General features: G+C 42.4%; 1 protein-coding gene across 1 annotated transcript; it reads right to left on the bottom strand.

Moving 5' to 3' along the window:
- Positions 1 to 690: 690 nt before the first annotated feature.
- Positions 691 to 16960, bottom strand: LOC311173721 (uncharacterized protein C9orf43 homolog; the record flags this gene model as incomplete). The annotated part of the gene is made up of 8 exons (XM_084237808.1): positions 16801 to 16960; positions 16559 to 16700; positions 14594 to 14651; positions 12350 to 12450; positions 6441 to 6602; positions 5630 to 5780; positions 1249 to 1315; positions 691 to 1052 (listed from the first exon to the last, which is right to left on the bottom strand). Exons 1-8 carry the CDS (start codon positions 16949 to 16951, stop codon positions 691 to 693), a joined length of 1194 nt encoding a protein of 397 aa, XP_084093934.1. The 5' UTR covers positions 16952 to 16960.
- Between the last annotated feature and the right edge of the window lie 476 nt (positions 16961 to 17436).

Below are 17436 nucleotides of genomic sequence, written 5' to 3'. Positions count from 1 at the left end.
ATCTTGATGAGCCTCATGAAAACTTTCCTTCATACTCTAACTTAGAAACTGAAAGCTCTTTCAGGTTAATAAGAATCCATACCACACACATGGAAATATTATACACAACAACATATGTACATGACACAATGAGTTAACATGCCACACATATACACAAAACACAATGAACATTATTGATAATGATGGCAATGCCATTCCCCAAAGAAACCATTTCCAGAGACTGAGAGGAAAAACCAGAAATGTAGTAGAGGCCCCCACAGACCAAATTCATTTTCCTACAATTGGAAATCTTTCAGAGTTTCAGTGAGGAGATAAAAGGGACCAAGAAAACAGATACCAAGAAATAGCTCTTCCCCTTCTCCCAGAAACAAAGAATGAGTCTTTTGATTTAGCAGCAACAATGTTTAATCATTAAAATTATCCTGGCCCTAACACCAAGAGAAACTATCTAAGGTTAAAATGGGCAGGGCTTTCCTCCCTCGTTTATTTTAGAGGCAAGTAGAAGTGAATGAAACAAACAGAATTCCAAAGCTCAGCTCCTGGTATAGACTCCAAGGAGTATTAGTCCCTTCTCCTTTTCTGCCTTTAGTTCAAGTTCACTATACTGAACGTTTCAGACATTCTGCTCCAAAATAAGGCTCTTTCCTGGGGTCCTCTGCTGGGCCCGCCATGAGCCCTCTGCCTGCCCCTCTATGAGGACTTCTTCCTGCTCTTCCTTGAGGACCTCTGCCTGTCCTCCCTTAAGGCCTCTTCCTGCCCCTCCGTGACGCCTTCCGCCTGCCCCTCTGTGACACCTTCTGCCTGCCCTTCTGACTGCGTGACACCTTCTGACTGCGTCCCCAAAGTCCCTTCACTCTCTTCCTCTGAGGTTTGGTTCTCCTCTTCCTGATCAGTGGCCTGAAGAATCCTCAGCAGCTTGAGCTCAGGGTTCCAGGTTGTTGTCTTCACATAAGATGATAAGTCCACTGGGGTCTTCTTTTGGCCTTCCAGCACAAACTCCATCTGAGTGTTGATGCCCCTGTTCATGGGTTCTATTCTGGATAATTCAGGATCTAAAAGAAAACCCAAGCATTCACTGTACCCATAGTCTCCCCACAGATGACTGTGACAAATGGAGGACAGAAAGAGAAGGACCCTTCTGAAGGATGCGGACTGCTCCCTCCAGAAAGGCGAAACATCCTGGTCAACACCATTTAGCTCTCCCTGTCCTCAGTCGCTTACTAAGTTTCCTCTGCCCTAGTCACTTACTCTCCTTACTGGGGACAGAGTCTAGGCAGGTCTCAGTGTAGTTCCTCTGCAGTCTCTCTGTGGAACCCTGAAAAGCATTAGAGAAGCATAAGGCAGCTTGAATCAAGACTTTAGGAAATCCTAAAAATCCAAGAGGATTTTTCTGAAAGATGATTTTCTTGGGGAAATTAAGATCTAAGACAGGACAAAAAGCCACCTCCTGACACTAAAGAGAAATTGTATCACACATTCTCTGTATCCAGGTTGACCAGATGAAGCCATACCCACTTTTCCTCATGCCCAGCTGTCAGCTAAGGGGAGATACCTCCGGAGGTGCTGCCAACAGTTCCTCCCATTCCTGTATCCACATGCTGTGCCTGCCATCAAAAGAGGAATTGATTTCTTCTTCTCTTGAATCTGGGCTAGTGATTTTCTGACCAATAAATGTGGCAGAAATGACACTGGTTCCAGGTTCAGGTCCATTCCCTAAGAAAGTGCCTGTGTGAAATTGCTATGCTATCAAGAAACCCAAACTAGCCACATGGAAAGGCCTCATGGAAGAGAACTAAGGTAATTTGGCCAAGGGCGCCAGCCCAGGCTCCAGCTGAAGGGAGCTCATTGGGTGACACCAAGAAAGACCAAAAAAGCCACAGAATCATGAGAAACAGCAAACCATCAGAACTTTGGGCTTTGGGGTGGTTTGTTATACAGGAATAGAGAACTGAAACGGACCCTAGCAGAATGGCCCTGGAATATGCTCACCAGTTTTAAGATGGGCCCTTTGATCTTCTGCTTCTGCTGCTTTTCGTTACTTTCCCAATCTTGTAGAGTTCCATGACCTAGTGACCACAAAGAAGTCAATTCTTGTTGACTTATTGGCATGTCCTATCCCATTGTTGGGTTTCTAGTTAACTCTTAGGCTACAAGTGACTCCTCACCCAGGCCAAGACCTTAAAAACAAATGAGAAGGACTTAGGCCTTTTGACTTCTATTTGTGATTCTGTTCCCTGGAACTATGACTCTATCACAGACTTAGAGATTAAGGTCAAATGTGTGTTAAAAGACCAAGAATTCCTCCAAGAAAGAAGTAGGCACCTTCACATCATACAGGCAAAAGAAACCTTAACTCTACCTTCTCAGTTTAGGAATATTCTCCTTACTTTCTTGCACCATTTCCAATGTACACTTACTGGCTTCTGAAGACCCCCCCAACCACTAAAAAAAAAAAAAAAGAGAGAGAGAGAGAAAAAACACAACTCAAGTTTTGTAAGTCTTTTGCATCAGTTTTTTTCCCTAACTGGTTGCTAAATACATTCATTCATTACTTTCTCAATTTCCCTTTCTTTACACATTGTCCAAACTGCTACCAGATGTATTATGCTAAAAATGGTAAAGCCAATCAAGGAACTCCTTTGCACAAACTTCTGTGACCCCTACTAGCACTGGTTCTATCCTCTGCTGCACACCAGCAGTGCTAGGGAGCTCTAAGAAACACTGAGGCCTGGGTCTCAACATCTAAATCAGAATTAGTAAGTTCTGATTTACTAGGTCCCAACTTTAGCCCAGGTATTCGTGTTTTAAAAGCTCCATGGCTGATTTCAGGTGCAGTCAAGTAGAGCAGCACAGAAGACAAAGTCTAAATGTTTGTTAGCAGCTATGTAAGCCTGTACTTCCTCTTCGCCCTGATTTATCATTCTTCCTTAAATGCCCAGTCCCACAGCCACATGGATGTTCAGTGGTCCCTGAGCAGCCAAGCTCTTCCGAGATGTCTTTCCACAGGCTATGTCCTCTCCAGGAATTCTCTTCCATAGCAGGAAACCTCTCCCACATATTCAAGATCCAATGCAAAATCCTCACTTCCAGAAGGCCTTCTCAACTCTGTAAGGACAGGCCACTCATCCATGAACATAAGTCAGAGGGACGCCCCAGTCACCCAACCAAAACTGCTCCTAATGGAAGCATCAGGAAGAGGAACAAAAGGCACTGCAGCAGAATCCAAGGGTCAATCACCCCCACAGGGTGCTAACTTCCCACCCTGGGACATATGGCCCTGGCTCTATCTCCCATGAAAGTAGAGCTTGTTCTTAGAGCTTCAGGTTAGAGAACACTGTTGGCATCAGAGAGTTCAGTGGAATGGGAAATAAACCAAGAGAGCAACATCCTTCTCGGGAAACATGTCACCTGAGCCCTCTCAGTGCCCCAGGTTTGGAGAGTGAATACTGATGATTAAACCATTATTGTCACATTACATCAGCAATCTCCAGTCTGAGCAGGGCAGAACAATCTTCTTAGGTTTAGGGGAATTCTTTTTCCCTTCTTCCCTGCTGCACTCAAGCTGAGAAAGGCCAGAAGGATCTTGATAAGTATATCCTCCAGCTCAGGTATGAAAAGCCCTCCTAACAGGGAGATACCCATTCTCATTTCCAGCATAGACACTAGAGGAAAAGGATTTTCTATGAAGAACCAGCTGCCTGCCTCTTGGAGGGGGAGGGCGCGCAGTGCGGGGGTCTAGATGTATGTTGATTTCAGCCTGAGGCACCAGAAACTTAACTTGTGGATGGGAAATGGAGGGCCCACGACTCTGCTATCTTAGGACTCTTTGGGGCTCCATTGAGGGACCCAGAAATTTCCTGCCTCCTTGGTCAAAGGATCTTCTCTTCAGTAACCTGGGCTTATTCTTAATCCTCAAACCACTCTGGCTTTCCTAAAGTAGGACCTGAGGAAAAATGACTGTGCCTTATGGCCTTAAGCCTGTGGCCACCTGTCAAATCCCCATGTGGAGCAGACATCAAGCCAAGCTCACTTGCATAGTAAATATTTGATGGAAGGATGAGATTGCCTGATAGACCAGGCAAACTGAACTGTTCCAAGGAGAATTCTGTGTGCCTTTGACAAAGGTAGGTCCCAACATGTAAAACAAACAAACAAAAATAAGTTGTTTTTTCTTGACCTCAGCTATATCCTGATATTCTGTCCCTCCCACACCCATATTCTCCTTACTATGGTTGGACCATGAACCACAGCACCTGAATGTTTATGCAAAGCCTTCTGGCTCCCTGGATCACTCTTGGATTTCTTTTTAGCCTCCTGCAACCCATATGAGAAGGAAGTAAATTAAAACTTTTGGAAGTAAAGAAAACTTTTCAAAAGGAGTCTAAAAGAAAGGAGTTAATATTGACATACAGAGAACAGGGAGAATCCCACCTCTCACCCAACCCTTCCCATTACGGGCTGCATATACCTCTCCCTCTCCCAGTTCCAGCAAACCCTGGGGATCCCCTCATTGCCACTATACCTGTTTCTTTTTTCTTTTTTTAAGATTTATTTTTATTTACTTATGCATACAAGAACTGGGGTGTAGGCCAGAGGTGTGGGGGGGAGAGGATTCACTAGAGACAGAGTGGGGAGCAGGACAGGTGGATCTACTGATACACTGCTGAGGGGAGCAGCGGGCACAGGAGAGGTCTGCTGCACCATGTGGGTTAGCTCCCCGGCAGGGATTGAACTCACTGAAGTGGTGGTATAGCACTGAAACTTAATCCCTGAGTCATCAAGGAGTCCCCTATACCTTTTTCTTAGTAGGTATCTTTGCCTTCATCTGGTGATGCTTCTGCTGCTGCTGCTGCTGCTGCTGCTGCTGCTCCTGCTGCTCCTGCTGCTGCTGCTGCTGCTGCTCCTGCTGCTGCTGCTGCTGCTGTTGCTCCTGCTGCTGTTCCTCCTGCTGCTTCCAATGATCTGGTGACCAGAAAGCCCACTCAACCCTGACAGGCCCCCCAGTCAACCCAGGGCTGCTCTATAACAGTGACAATCTCCCTCTGACAGGGACCAAGCAGAGGAGGCGAGGCTGCAACTGATACTGAGCTCTACATGTGACCCTGTGCGAGTGTGGCCACAAATATCACTGATAGGGGACATCAAGTATGAGGAGTGTGGACTGAAGGAAGAGCAGCACCTGGAGATCTGGCCACACAGAGGACTTACCTTCTGTCTTCAGGTTAGAAGATAATTTCTTCAAATGTCCAGAGTGTCTCAACAATGGCTTCTGGAGGAAAGAAAAGGAGAAAATCTCTACAGCACGTTTTTCCTTTTCTCAAAATGTACCTCAAAGGCATTTATCCATCTAGTCAACTAGCACTTTTTGAGAACTGGAGTGTACAGCATTGCACCGGGGGCTGAGGAGGAAAGGTGGGGAATGAAGCACAGAAGAAACAGAAGCGGTTGCCTTCCTCAAGCCCTTCTTGGCACCTTTGCTTTTACCTACATAGAGCCCAGCCCTTCTATGGGGCTTAGCCAAGAGTGGAAGGACAGAAAAGCAGGAAGAAATAGAGTCAACCCTTCCAGCCTGAGGAGACGACTGTGGATCTGCAGACAAACATCTTATTCCGAGGCTCCCAGCTCTTACTTGCAGGGTGAGGCGCTGTATAGATAAAAACATCCTAGCAGAAATTGCACTGTCAGGCCGGCTCTTTTCCAGCGGAAGAGTCTTTTTCACCATGGCCAATTGTGCCTTCAGCTCTGGACAAGAAATGGCTTTCCCTTTATCTGACAAGAGGCTGGAAGGGACAGAGACGGGCAGTCAGCAACAACGCTTGGAGAGTATAGCTAAGGAGAATGAAAAGGGCTCCATAGTCAAAGAAATATCCACTTAGGGACTGGAGAGCCCATACCTCCAGGCATTGCTAACAACACCTGAAGTCACCTTTGGCAACAGCTCTAGTTAGAGCTGTGTGAATTAAGTGTCTACTATAGGTCAGGTCCATGTGTTCAAACCACTGAACCTTGCAGCACCCCAAGGACAGGTGTCCCATGTTGCCGATGAGGAAAAAGAAGCTTAAAGAGGCTAAATGAAGCACCAAAATTCACTAAGTCAGTAGGTTTCAGGATCAAATTCAATGCTTGTTTCATTCCAAACGGCATGTCCACTCTGTCTTCCACTTATCCATATCCATCTAGAAAAGGAGGAGAGTAATCACGTCTACCTCCTAGTGAGCTTTGACTGAGATGTGATGTTCTTAGCACAGGGCCTGGCAGGTGTTAAGTGCTTGATAAACGATCATGAATACCGTCCTTGCTACCTATTGGTAAGTCTAAGAAAACTGCCATACTCAGGGTGATAGTTTTCGCCCCTCCCTACTCAGAAAGATCACACTGCTTACAGGTTAGCCTCCTTCACTTCAAAGAAAGGCAGAGGCACAGGCTGACAGGATACTTACTCCTTCAATAGATCCTGAGGTAACATGTCAAATTGGTTCCAAAGAGGTGAGGAGTGTGAAGTGAGTTGCTCAAACAAATGTACTGGGGAGGGGGGAGGCACCATCATCCTTGGAGTTCTCCAGTCTTTTTCTGAGTGTTGCTTTCGGGACAGAGGTGACTTGCTGCTCTGGAAGAGAAACAATGAAAAACTCCCTGAAGCATTCTCTTCCATGCTATGCCTTTCCATCAACATTCCAACCTCCCCACACAACCTTGGTACATGAAACTATTTGCAGACTCCTGCCTTCTGTGCTGCTCTGAGGGTCACCTCATTCCCCACCTCACCCCCGACTCCCCAAACCGGTTCATTGAATTCACATCATATGGAGATTAGTTGTTGAGGTTGTACTTTCCCAAAAAGGTTATTAATGTACTTATTGAACAAAATAAATAAATATTTATTGGCCAACTATCTGCCAAGCACAGGGCTAGAGCTGGGGACTCAGCAATGAACAAAATGGGCCAAGACACTGCTGTCATAGACGGAGCAATCTTCCACTCTGGCTGATCCAAGCCTGAATTTATCCAATATATGGTAGAGTCAGAATTAGAAGTCCAGTCTAAGTCTATTATAATTCTTGGTCCTCTGAAATTCTATCCCTATCACACAGGAAACTAGTTTTTATTTGACAAAAAATTCTTCCTGAATACCCAACAGTCCTTTCTAACATGTCCTCAAGGTGTTCTTCACCTCCCTGTATGAAGGAGACAAGGAAAGAATCTCTGAATAAAAAATGGTTTGGTACTTATTCCTACAAAGAGGTTTTCTTTTACAGATGTTGCTCAATTAGAGAGTGAATGAGTAACTGAAAGGAAAACAAAAACTCTCAGAGTGATGTCTTTTTTTTTTTTTTAGATAGACTTCATGTTTTTATTAAATCTCAGGGTTAGTACTGAATATTTGTTTATTTTAAGTACTTAGAGAAGGATGTATTCAATCAACCAAAATTTAAATCTAGCATTTGCTCTTGTTCCCTCATTTTACAATATACAAGTCAGAGTGATGTCTTAAAGGTTTGGCCAAAACATCAAACTTACCACTGCAGCCTTCTTCCTTTCCTTCTCCCCCGACTGTTTAGGAACAATAGGCTTCCTCTCAGTTGGACTTAAAATAAAAATAACCACAACTTATTCCAGACATTAATCAGAAGCACTAAGGATATCTGTGGATGCTGACAGTGAAGACTTCTAGCCATTAATCAATACTCAAAGCTATTAGGCTACTGGGGAGCCCAGTGGTACCCACTGCCCAGAGATTACGAAAAACATGAACCCCCCCATCTCAATTAGGCTCCCACCATTCTCTCATACAATCCAATTATTCTTTTCATAGCATTAATCCAAATTAGTAATCATCTACTTGGCTGTGGTGATGTTTGTAACATTTGGATTCCCCACACACAAACTAAGACTGTAGGAGGACAAGGACCAAGTCTACTTGGTTCTCCAGTAAATTTTCACTGGTTAGTACAGAGGAAGTATTCAAGTATTTTTCACCCTACTCTTCCTCCTCCTTCTTGCCTGGAATACGGATATGATGGCTGGAGTTCTAGTAGTCAAAAAGACCCCACAAAACATCTTAAAAGATGAAAGCTTTGGGCTAAAGATAACAACCCAAGAGTTAGAAGGAGTTATGGTTTTGATTACCTCATGGAGATGACATGCTACTCCTAGTCCAGAGACTTCTGGACTTCTTTTACACAAAAAAAAACCATTAGGAGTATTTTTGTTTAAAACATATTTATATACATATATGTGTGTATATATATATATTCACACAAAAATGGATCTATAAAGAAGCATTCACACAATCATTGAAAAAGAAGAAAACAAAATAAAAAGAATATCTTGACTGTGAGGCACTTGGAGCCATTGCAGACCATGCTGCCTTTGTCTCTTTAAGGCATGAACTGCAAAGGGGAAAATGGCAGAGCTGCAGATGTTGTTACTTGAGGAGCTCCTATCTGGAAAGCAAACACTGATAGAGTTAACAGCACTTGACTCAGGTGTATTGTATAATACAATTTGTTAACAAGTCATGATTCATATTGCACCATTACATGTTTTAGTACAGCATGGTTACCAATGCTATATCAGATTAATATTAATATCAGAAAACAAGTGCTGGTCATACTTTTTATATAGACTCATTCATTTTTGAAATACACTATTTGTTAAAAGCTTGATAACGTTGCAATTTGCACTTAAGTTTTTGAATGAGGGGCTCTGCATTATAAGATTTTTCAAATCATAAACATAACTGGGTTTTATCCTTTACTAGTTTGTTTTAAAAAAAGAAATAGACAAAAAAGATACTGACTTATTGCAGATTTTTGGTTCTATTTCCCAATATATTAATTTGGAAATACATTTTAGCTTTATCTTAATCTATCCCAATGTGATAGGATTGATTTTTGCAGATTTGACATCCAAAATGGTTATTTATAAATTAATCTACTGAATTCCTTTTCTAAGGTAACTTTTCCAAAGATTAGAAAATATGGGCCTCCCTTGTGGCACAGGGGTTAAAGTCTCAGCACTCTCAAGCTATTGCCAGCCACTGCAGCAAGGGTTCCATGCCCTGCCAGGGAGGTGACCACATGGCACAGCAGACCTCTCCTGCCTTCTCCACTTCTCCCCTCAACAGTGTATTTCAATAGATTCACCTATTCTGCTCCTCACTCTGTCTCTAGTGAGTCCCCTTACCCCCCATACCTCTGGCCGACACCCCAGTTCTTATACGCAGAAAAAAAATTTTTTTTCAAAAAAGATGAGAAAATATGTTAAAGTATGCATATTCTATAAGTGAAATTCTTACGATGGCTATCCTTAAGCAATCCTTCAGTTGTTAGGTAGATTGTTGTACACTGCTCCAATGAAAGGGAATTACAAATATCTTTTACATATTGTTTTTGTAGAAACAGGTGCAATTGATTTTTTTTCAATTTAAATTTTCATATTTATTTATTTATTTATTTATTTTTATATTCCCCATACAATTGCAACCCCAATTTTGACCCCAATCCCTCCTTTCCCCCATCCCCCAAAGAGTGTCTCTGGTTCAAGGTTGTTTGTTGATTTTGACTTTTTCCTTTCTTATAGTTATTCTTTTTCCTGGTCCATATTTAGGTTTTCTAGATTCCTGCATGAATGAGACCATCTGGTATTTTTCTTTTTCTTTCTGGCTTATTTGCTAAGCATGATCCCTTCCAGCTCCATCCATGTTGCTGCAAATCACATGAGTTTATCTCTTTTGATAGCTGAGTAATATTCCATGGTGTATATATACCACCTCTTCTTGATCCAGTCATCTATTTTTGGGCATTTGGGTTGTTTCCAAAGCTTAGCTATTGTAAATAGTGCTGCTATAAACATAGGGGTGCAGGTGCTCTTTGGAATTGATGTTTCTGTGTCCTCTGGGTAAATACCTAGGAGTGGAATTGCTGGATCATATGGAAGCTCTATGTTTAGTAGATCCAGAAATCTCCACACAGCTTTCCACAGTGGTTGGACCAGTTTGCACTCCCACCAACAGTGCAGGAGAATTCCTTTTTCTCCACATCCTCACCAACATTTGTTGTTGCTAGTTTTTTTTAATATGTGCCATTCTCACTGGTGTGAGATGGTATCTCATTGTAGTTTTGATTTGCATTTCTCTCATTGCAAGTGACGTTGAACATTTTTTCATATGTCTGGTGGCCATTTGTATTTCCTCTTTGGAGAAGTTTCTTTTTAGCTCTTCTGCCCATTTTTTGACTGGATTATTTTCTTTGTTTTTGCTGAGTTAGGTGCAATTGATTTTTGAATGAACATTTAATCCAGGGCCTCCCCTGGTGGCACAGCGGTTGAGCGCTGGGCTGCAAAGCTGCCTGCAGCCTCTGCAGCGCCGGTTCGATCCCCGGCTGCTCCCCGGCCACCAGCAGAGGGTCCCACACTGCTCCCCTCAGCAGTGTATTTCGTCAGTCTGTCTGTTCTGCTCCCTGCTCTGGCTCTGGTGAATTCTCTCACCCTCCCATGCTTCTGACTGTACCCAGTGCTTGTATAAATAAATAAATCTTTAAAAAAAAAAACAACAACCATTATTTAATCCATTACCTGGCACTAGCAACATAACAAGGTTTTTAAAATAAAATAATTGGGGGCTGGGGGGTGGTGGGTCACATATTAAATCAGTGAATAGGGATATATACCTGACCAATAAATTTGTATTGTCTTTGATATAACTGAAACGCAGCACATGCTTAATTTAAGGGAAAGTCAGAGGGATGTTTTCTCTTTTTATTTTGTGTACAATTCTATATTGCCTTGGATATTAAAGTAGAGCACTCTGATGTAGGTTTCTGTGTATTGAGAATTTGTTTGGATTTCAAATTACAGTTATATACTGGGTGTTACAGACTTGTAACAGCATACTAAATGTTAAGACTAGTGCTAAAACAATTATTTCACACACACACAAACGATTGCCTTAGCAGTCATTAAAGAAAAAAACATTCTCTTTCAATACGGGTCAATGTTGGCATACCTTTGGGTCTTTACCAAATGATCTTATCATGCTCCACTTTGTACACAAGTCCAATACACTATTCATTTTGTATCATTCTACTAGGTTTTGGGTTGAAACCAAAACTTCATGTGTTTTGCTGAGAACATTTTCACTAGTTGTTGAGGCTAATAAGAAAAATTGATAGAGGGCCTCCCCGGTGGCGCAGAGGTTGAGCGCTGGGTTGCGAAGCTGCCTGAGCCTCTGCTGCACCGGTTCAATCCCCGGCTGCTCCCCGGCCACCAGAGGAGGGTCCCACATGGCGCGCAGACCTCTCCTGCCGCCCACTGCTCCCCTCAGCAGTGTACTTCGGTCCTTCTGCCTGCTCTGCTCCCTGCTCTGGCTCTGGTGAATTCTTTCACCCTCCCGCGCTTCTGACTGTACCCAGTGCATGTACAAACAAACAAACAAATAAATAAAAATGCATGCCTTTTAAAAAAAAAAAAAAGAAAGAAAAATTGATAGAAAGTATGTATTTCGGGGCCTCCCTGGTGGCACAAGGGGTTAAGCACTGCACTATGAAGTATGAAGCAATCCACAGCCTCTGCAGCACATATTCAATCCCTGGTTGCCAGAGAGCAATGCACATGGTGAAGCAGACCTCTCCTGTCTCGCCCGCTGCTCCCCTCTGCAGTGTATTTCAGTCTGCCTGTTCTGTTCCCCACTCTGTCTCTGGTGAATCCTCTTACCCCCTGCATCTCTCTGGCCTGTACCCCTGCTCTTGTATGCATAAATAAATAAATCTTTAAAAAAAAAAGTTGTATTTCTTAGTCAAACCTTACAAACACATTAGGCCCCATCTTGTATGCCATTACTGCCATGTAGCATTTGATGTAGCAAAGTCCACAGCATGACTCTAAGTGCATTAAAATAGAATTCCAGTGTATCAAGAAACAGATGTAAGAAATCATGACCACCTTCTCTGCTTGATCTCCTATGATCTGCAATGAAGTGACTAAAAAGAAGAGTTCAAAAGGAGGCATGCAGAGGACAGTAGGGATTTGTAGATTATAAGAGTTGAAGGAGGGCCTCCCTGGTGGCGCAGGCGGTTGAGCACCGCACTGTGAAGCTGTCAACAGCCTCTGCAGCACGGGTTCGATCCTGGTCCACTGGTGAGAATCCCACATGGCACGGCAGACCTCTCCTGTCTCACCCGCTACTCCCCTCAGCAGTGTATTTCATCAGTCTGCCTGTTCTGTTCCCTGCTCTGTCTCTGGTGAATCCTCTCACCCTCCCACTCATCTGGCCCGTACCTGGTTCTTGTATAAATAAATAAATCTTTAAAAAAAAAAAAAGAGTTGAAGGAGTTGCAGAAATGATACTCACATCATCTGATTGTCTGATTCTTCTGGAATCCAGATTACAACCATATTTCTAACATCCTGAGGACAGGGAATTTTTGTCCTATTCAAATTTAGCACTGGAAGCTCGAAGAAAGACAAACAGTCTAAGTAAGGCTTGAAGGTACCAGTCCCTGAGAGCATTCAGTACCAGACTAAAAGAACTGATTACCACCCTAACCAAAAGCATTTAGTCTCAAAGATGACAAAGACATCTTCTAGTCCCAAAACATCTTCATAAAACTCCTCCCCTCAAAAAAAAACACATGTATCAGTAAAGGTAGTCTGCAAGGCTGAGCATTTGTAAATGAATAATTTCCCCTGCCTCCCGTAGATAGTAGGGCTGTATTTGGCAATTCCCAACCCCATCCCATATAAGTATAGCTTCAGGCTTATCTAGGGGACCACTACTCCTTCCGTCTACCCCATTCCAAAGACTTAAGTCCCCTTCAGATAATAAAATGTAGCTTGGGAGATAATATGTAATTTGGGAGGAGACTGCTAGAGACAAAAGCAAAATTCCTACTGTCACTGCTTGCCTACAGTTATTGGTATCTATCAAAAAGTTAGTGTTAGCTCTTTTCACATTTTAGCCACTTAGCTATTCACAATGCTCAAGGAAACCTTATAATCTAGTCCATGTCCATGGTTGGATACAGGGGATGAAAAAACTACTGAAAATAAGGTTGTCCCCACAAAAAATGAGCTAATTGGCTTGGGGGAACAAGGGAGATTTCTGGCATTACAAACCCTTTTATGCCTTTGGGACTTAGAACCAATTGCATGTGTTATCTATTCAAGTAATTAATTTAAAACTAATTTAATCTGGGCCTCCCCGGTGGCAGTGGCGCAGCGGTTGAGCTCTGGGTTGCGAAGCTGCCCGCAGCCTCTGCAGCACCGGTTCGATCCCCGGCTGCTCCCCGGCCACCAGAGGGGGGTCCCACATGGCGCGCAGACCTCTCCTGCTGCTCCCCTCAGCAGTGTACTTCGGTCCTTCTGCCTGCTCTGCTCCCCGCTCTGGCTCTGGTGATTTCTCTCACCCTCCCGCGCTTCTGACTGTACCCAGTGCTTGTATAAATAAATAAATAAATAAATCTTTAAAAAAAATAAAACTAATTTAATCTAATCATCTTGCTCTGAAAAGATCAAAAAGGTAACTACTGTCATTCATCCATTCAAACTGATCTACCTTCTCTTAGTCCCTTATACTCTCCACCACATAACATTGAAAAGTGAGTAGCTCTCTTTCCAGGCAGACCGTAAAGAATAATCTCTCTTTATAACAGATAATAAGTAGAAAGCTTTTTCTTCCTAAGCGCTAATATAGCTCTACCCCTAACTAGCTATGTACTTTAGCAAAGCATGTCCTATCTAGGCTTCAGTTTCCTCAACTGTAAGATACATGAGAGACCATGGTTAGCAATGTTCTTCAAATTTCAATTGCAAATTATTCATAGACCATGAAGTAAAATTTTATGACTCACAGTCCATGTTGTTTAAAAACAAAATAGAACAGGAGATAAAATAATACAGCACATCATCCACAGTTAGGATAAGAATTGTTCCATGACATTTAATTGTAACATGTATTGCTTGCCATAGACCACAGCTTAAAAAGTTTGAAAGCCAGGGCCTCCCCGGTGGTATGGCGGGTTGAGCACAGTGCTGTGAAGCTGTCCGCAGCTTCTGCAGCACAGGTTCGATTCCCAGCCAGCCAGGGAGCTACCCACATGGCACAGCAGACCTCTCCTGTCTCACCCGCTGTTCCCCTCAGCACCTGCCTGTTCTGCTCCCCTCTCTGTCTCTGGTGAATGCTCTCACCCTCCCCTGCCTCTGGCCTGTGCCCCAGTTCTTGTGTAAATAAAAATAAATCTTTAAAAAAAAAAAGTTTGAAAGTCATCAAATGACAGTAAGGGCCATGTTAAGTCTGACATTCCAGGATTTGCATTACCTTAAGAGATGACAGTAAAAATACTCCATGCAGTATAGAGGCAAAATCCTTACTCAGGCCAAATTGCCATAAATCAATCCCACTTTTATCTGGGATTTCTGGAAACAGTATGCAAAGGCATTAGTAGAGACTGCCATATAAGTAAGGACCCAAGATCAGGTCCTATTATCATTACCACAAGCATCTTCATTACTTAAATTATAGTTATCCCAAGGAATATTTTATTTCCACTCGTAAAGAGAAAGTGTTGAAGAAGTACATTTTTAATCTGTGACTTACTTTGAGAGATCTGTCAGTACGACTGATTAAACTTTTGTCAGGTAAATCCTTCTGAGGCCTAAAAAATGAAAGTTTCAAACATGAAACACATATGCAAAGACTTATTAGGATGATAAAGTTAGTGTTAGCAGGAAAAGCCTTCTACTTACCTACAGAAATCCTTGTGTTTAATACTTATTATGGATGTAGGGTCTCACCATCTTAATTTTTGTTTTTGTTTTTCATGGACCAGCTTTCAACCAGATATTGCACATTGCAAACACTACACAATTATTTGTTACCTCAAATTGAATTCACCTATGCTTCTATCTTTCCAGCTATAGATAGTTACAATACCATCAATAAAAGTTTTATTAAGTACCTTTGATAAGATGCTCAAAAATACATTAAACTTTAAAAATGTGGTATTTACATACAATAAATATATTTCCATTTAAAAAGGAATTAAACTCTGGTACATGCTACAACATAGATGAAACACAAAAACATGCCAAATGAAATAAGCCAGACACAAAAGGTCAGTTATTGTATGTACTTTCACAGTATTAGAATAGGCAAATCCATAGACACAGAAAAAACAGAGATACCAAGGGCTGAAGGGAAGAGGGGATTGGAAGTTATTTTTTAATAGATAAGGAATTTCTGTTGGAGATGATGAAAAAGTTCTAGAAATGGGTAATGGTGATGGTTGTACAATGTAACTGCACTTAAAGTCACTGAATTCTACATTTAAAAAATATTTAAAATGGTAACTTTGATGTGTATATGTTTTTTTTTTTAAGATTTATTAATTTTTGCATACAAGAGCTGGGGTACAGGCCAGAGATGTGGGGGGTGAGAGGATTCACCAGAGACAGAGCAGGGAACAGAACATGCAGACTGACTGAAATACACTGCTGAGGGGAGCAGCGGGTGAGTCAGGAGAGGTCTGCTGTACCATGTGGGCCAGCTCTCTGGCTGGGGATCAAACTTGTGCTGCAGTGGCTGCAAACAGCTTCACAGTGCTGTGCTTAACCCCTGCGCCACCAGGGAAGCCCTGATATGTATATGTTTTGTTGCATGAGGATGATCAAGAGGTGACCTAAGGACGGCAAGGGAAAGGGCTGACCAAAAGGCTTGAGAAAACTCGCATACATCAGGGCGGAAAACCGCCCAGGAGGGACGCCCCAAACTTGCTTTGTCCTTGGAAGTCTCCTCAGTCATTACCTAGCAACAGAGGCCCACTGGGGCAGATGTGCAGATAAGCTCAAGGCCTCACATAGGCGGTGGGTATGAGCTCACATATATGGCTTGCGAGGCAAGGTTGTTTTGGCTTTCTCTGACTTGTGAAAAAATGCAGATGTCTTTGTTCATAACTCCTATATAACCATGCTGAGAAAAATAGAAAATCACTGCTTCTGGCTAACAGCAGTCCCCCGCCTTGTGTGTCCTTCACGATCAGTGTCCCAGGTCTCAGAGTCCACTAGAGGCTCACATGTTTACAATAAAAATAACATCCCATTTACATTTTCATATCACATGCTACTCCCCTTTTTTTTAATATGTCAAATGTGTGTACTAATCATGCAAAGAAGTGTAGATAAAGACCCAACTCCTTAGTCTGATTTGTGAAGTTCCACATGAAGGCCCCTGTTTTCTACTCTAGCTGACTAGCCTCATCTATGACCAGTCTCCTGTTCCTGTTCTAGATTCTAGACACACAGAACTACTGTTTCCTGTTAGCTGAAGAATTTACTCTCACCTCCAGTCCTTTGCATATGTCATTTCAGTAATCTAAAACATTCTTCTCCCACCTACAACCCCCACTACATGAGACAGCTCTAATTTGAGGTCAAGAAACAGACGCCACCTGTTTAGAAGATAGTGCCCTGTTTGCTTCCACATACCCAAGGGGTTCTCCTCTCCTGGAATTTTGAGATAGTAGGCTCTGAAAGGCTCTTAAAGAAAGACTCTATGATAATTTACCTGCCTTGAAATTTAGAGTGAAACTTTGAACCTCGAGCCTTAGAGAAGGTAAATCCTGATAAATGATGACGGTGACGAGTACGTCTCTTGGCCTGGAGGCAGGGATTTGAGATGTTCACAATAGTGAGCATTGGGAGTTTGTCTGAGAAAACAGATCAGAAGAACATGAAATATGTCAAAGGAGCCAAACATTAATAGTTCAAGGATCTTACAAGGAAGGAGACAGGAACTGGTCAATTCACCTTCTGATTCCAGAGTTTTGCAAGGAACACCACCCAGGATTCGAGGGTGGCCACTCTCAATCCGACGGATACTTGCCCAACATTGTGGATGCTGACAAATAGCCAATTTGCAGGTGGTTTCATCCCATTCACTCTTAGCTGGCAAATCCATAGCCACAAATGGTTTACAGCAAAAGCCAATCTGATAGCTTTCTAGAATTCTGGAGAAACATCAACCACATAATTAGGGATCATATAGTATCCATGCCAATCCAGATCTAAATTTGGACTCAAAAGAATAAAATATTTCTATTGAACCCATATAGGTAGTGATAGTCACAGAGCAATTAAGAATTGGGTAATATGAAAATATCTCAGTATGTGGAGTGGCAAGAGTTCAGGAGCAGACTGTTCAGAAAACCCCTAATTAGCCATTTAATAGCTAAGTGACCTGGGACTTAACCAATCTGAGCTTCAGTTTCCTCATTTGCACAATGAAGATAAACTTATTTGACAGTGCCATTACAAAAATGAGTTAAATTTGTTTAAAAGTCTGGCATACAGCAGGAACAGCTATACTTATATCAGATGAGATAGACTTCAAATTTAAAAAAGTAAAAAGAGACAAACATGGACACTATATTATGATCCAGGGGA

Source organism: Talpa europaea (genome assembly GCF_964194135.1).
Source record: "Talpa europaea genome assembly, chromosome: 7".
NCBI lineage: Eukaryota > Metazoa > Chordata > Mammalia > Eulipotyphla > Talpidae > Talpa > Talpa europaea.
The sequence above is the reverse complement of the archived record's forward strand: the minus strand, read 5'-3'. Positions and strand labels throughout refer to the sequence as shown.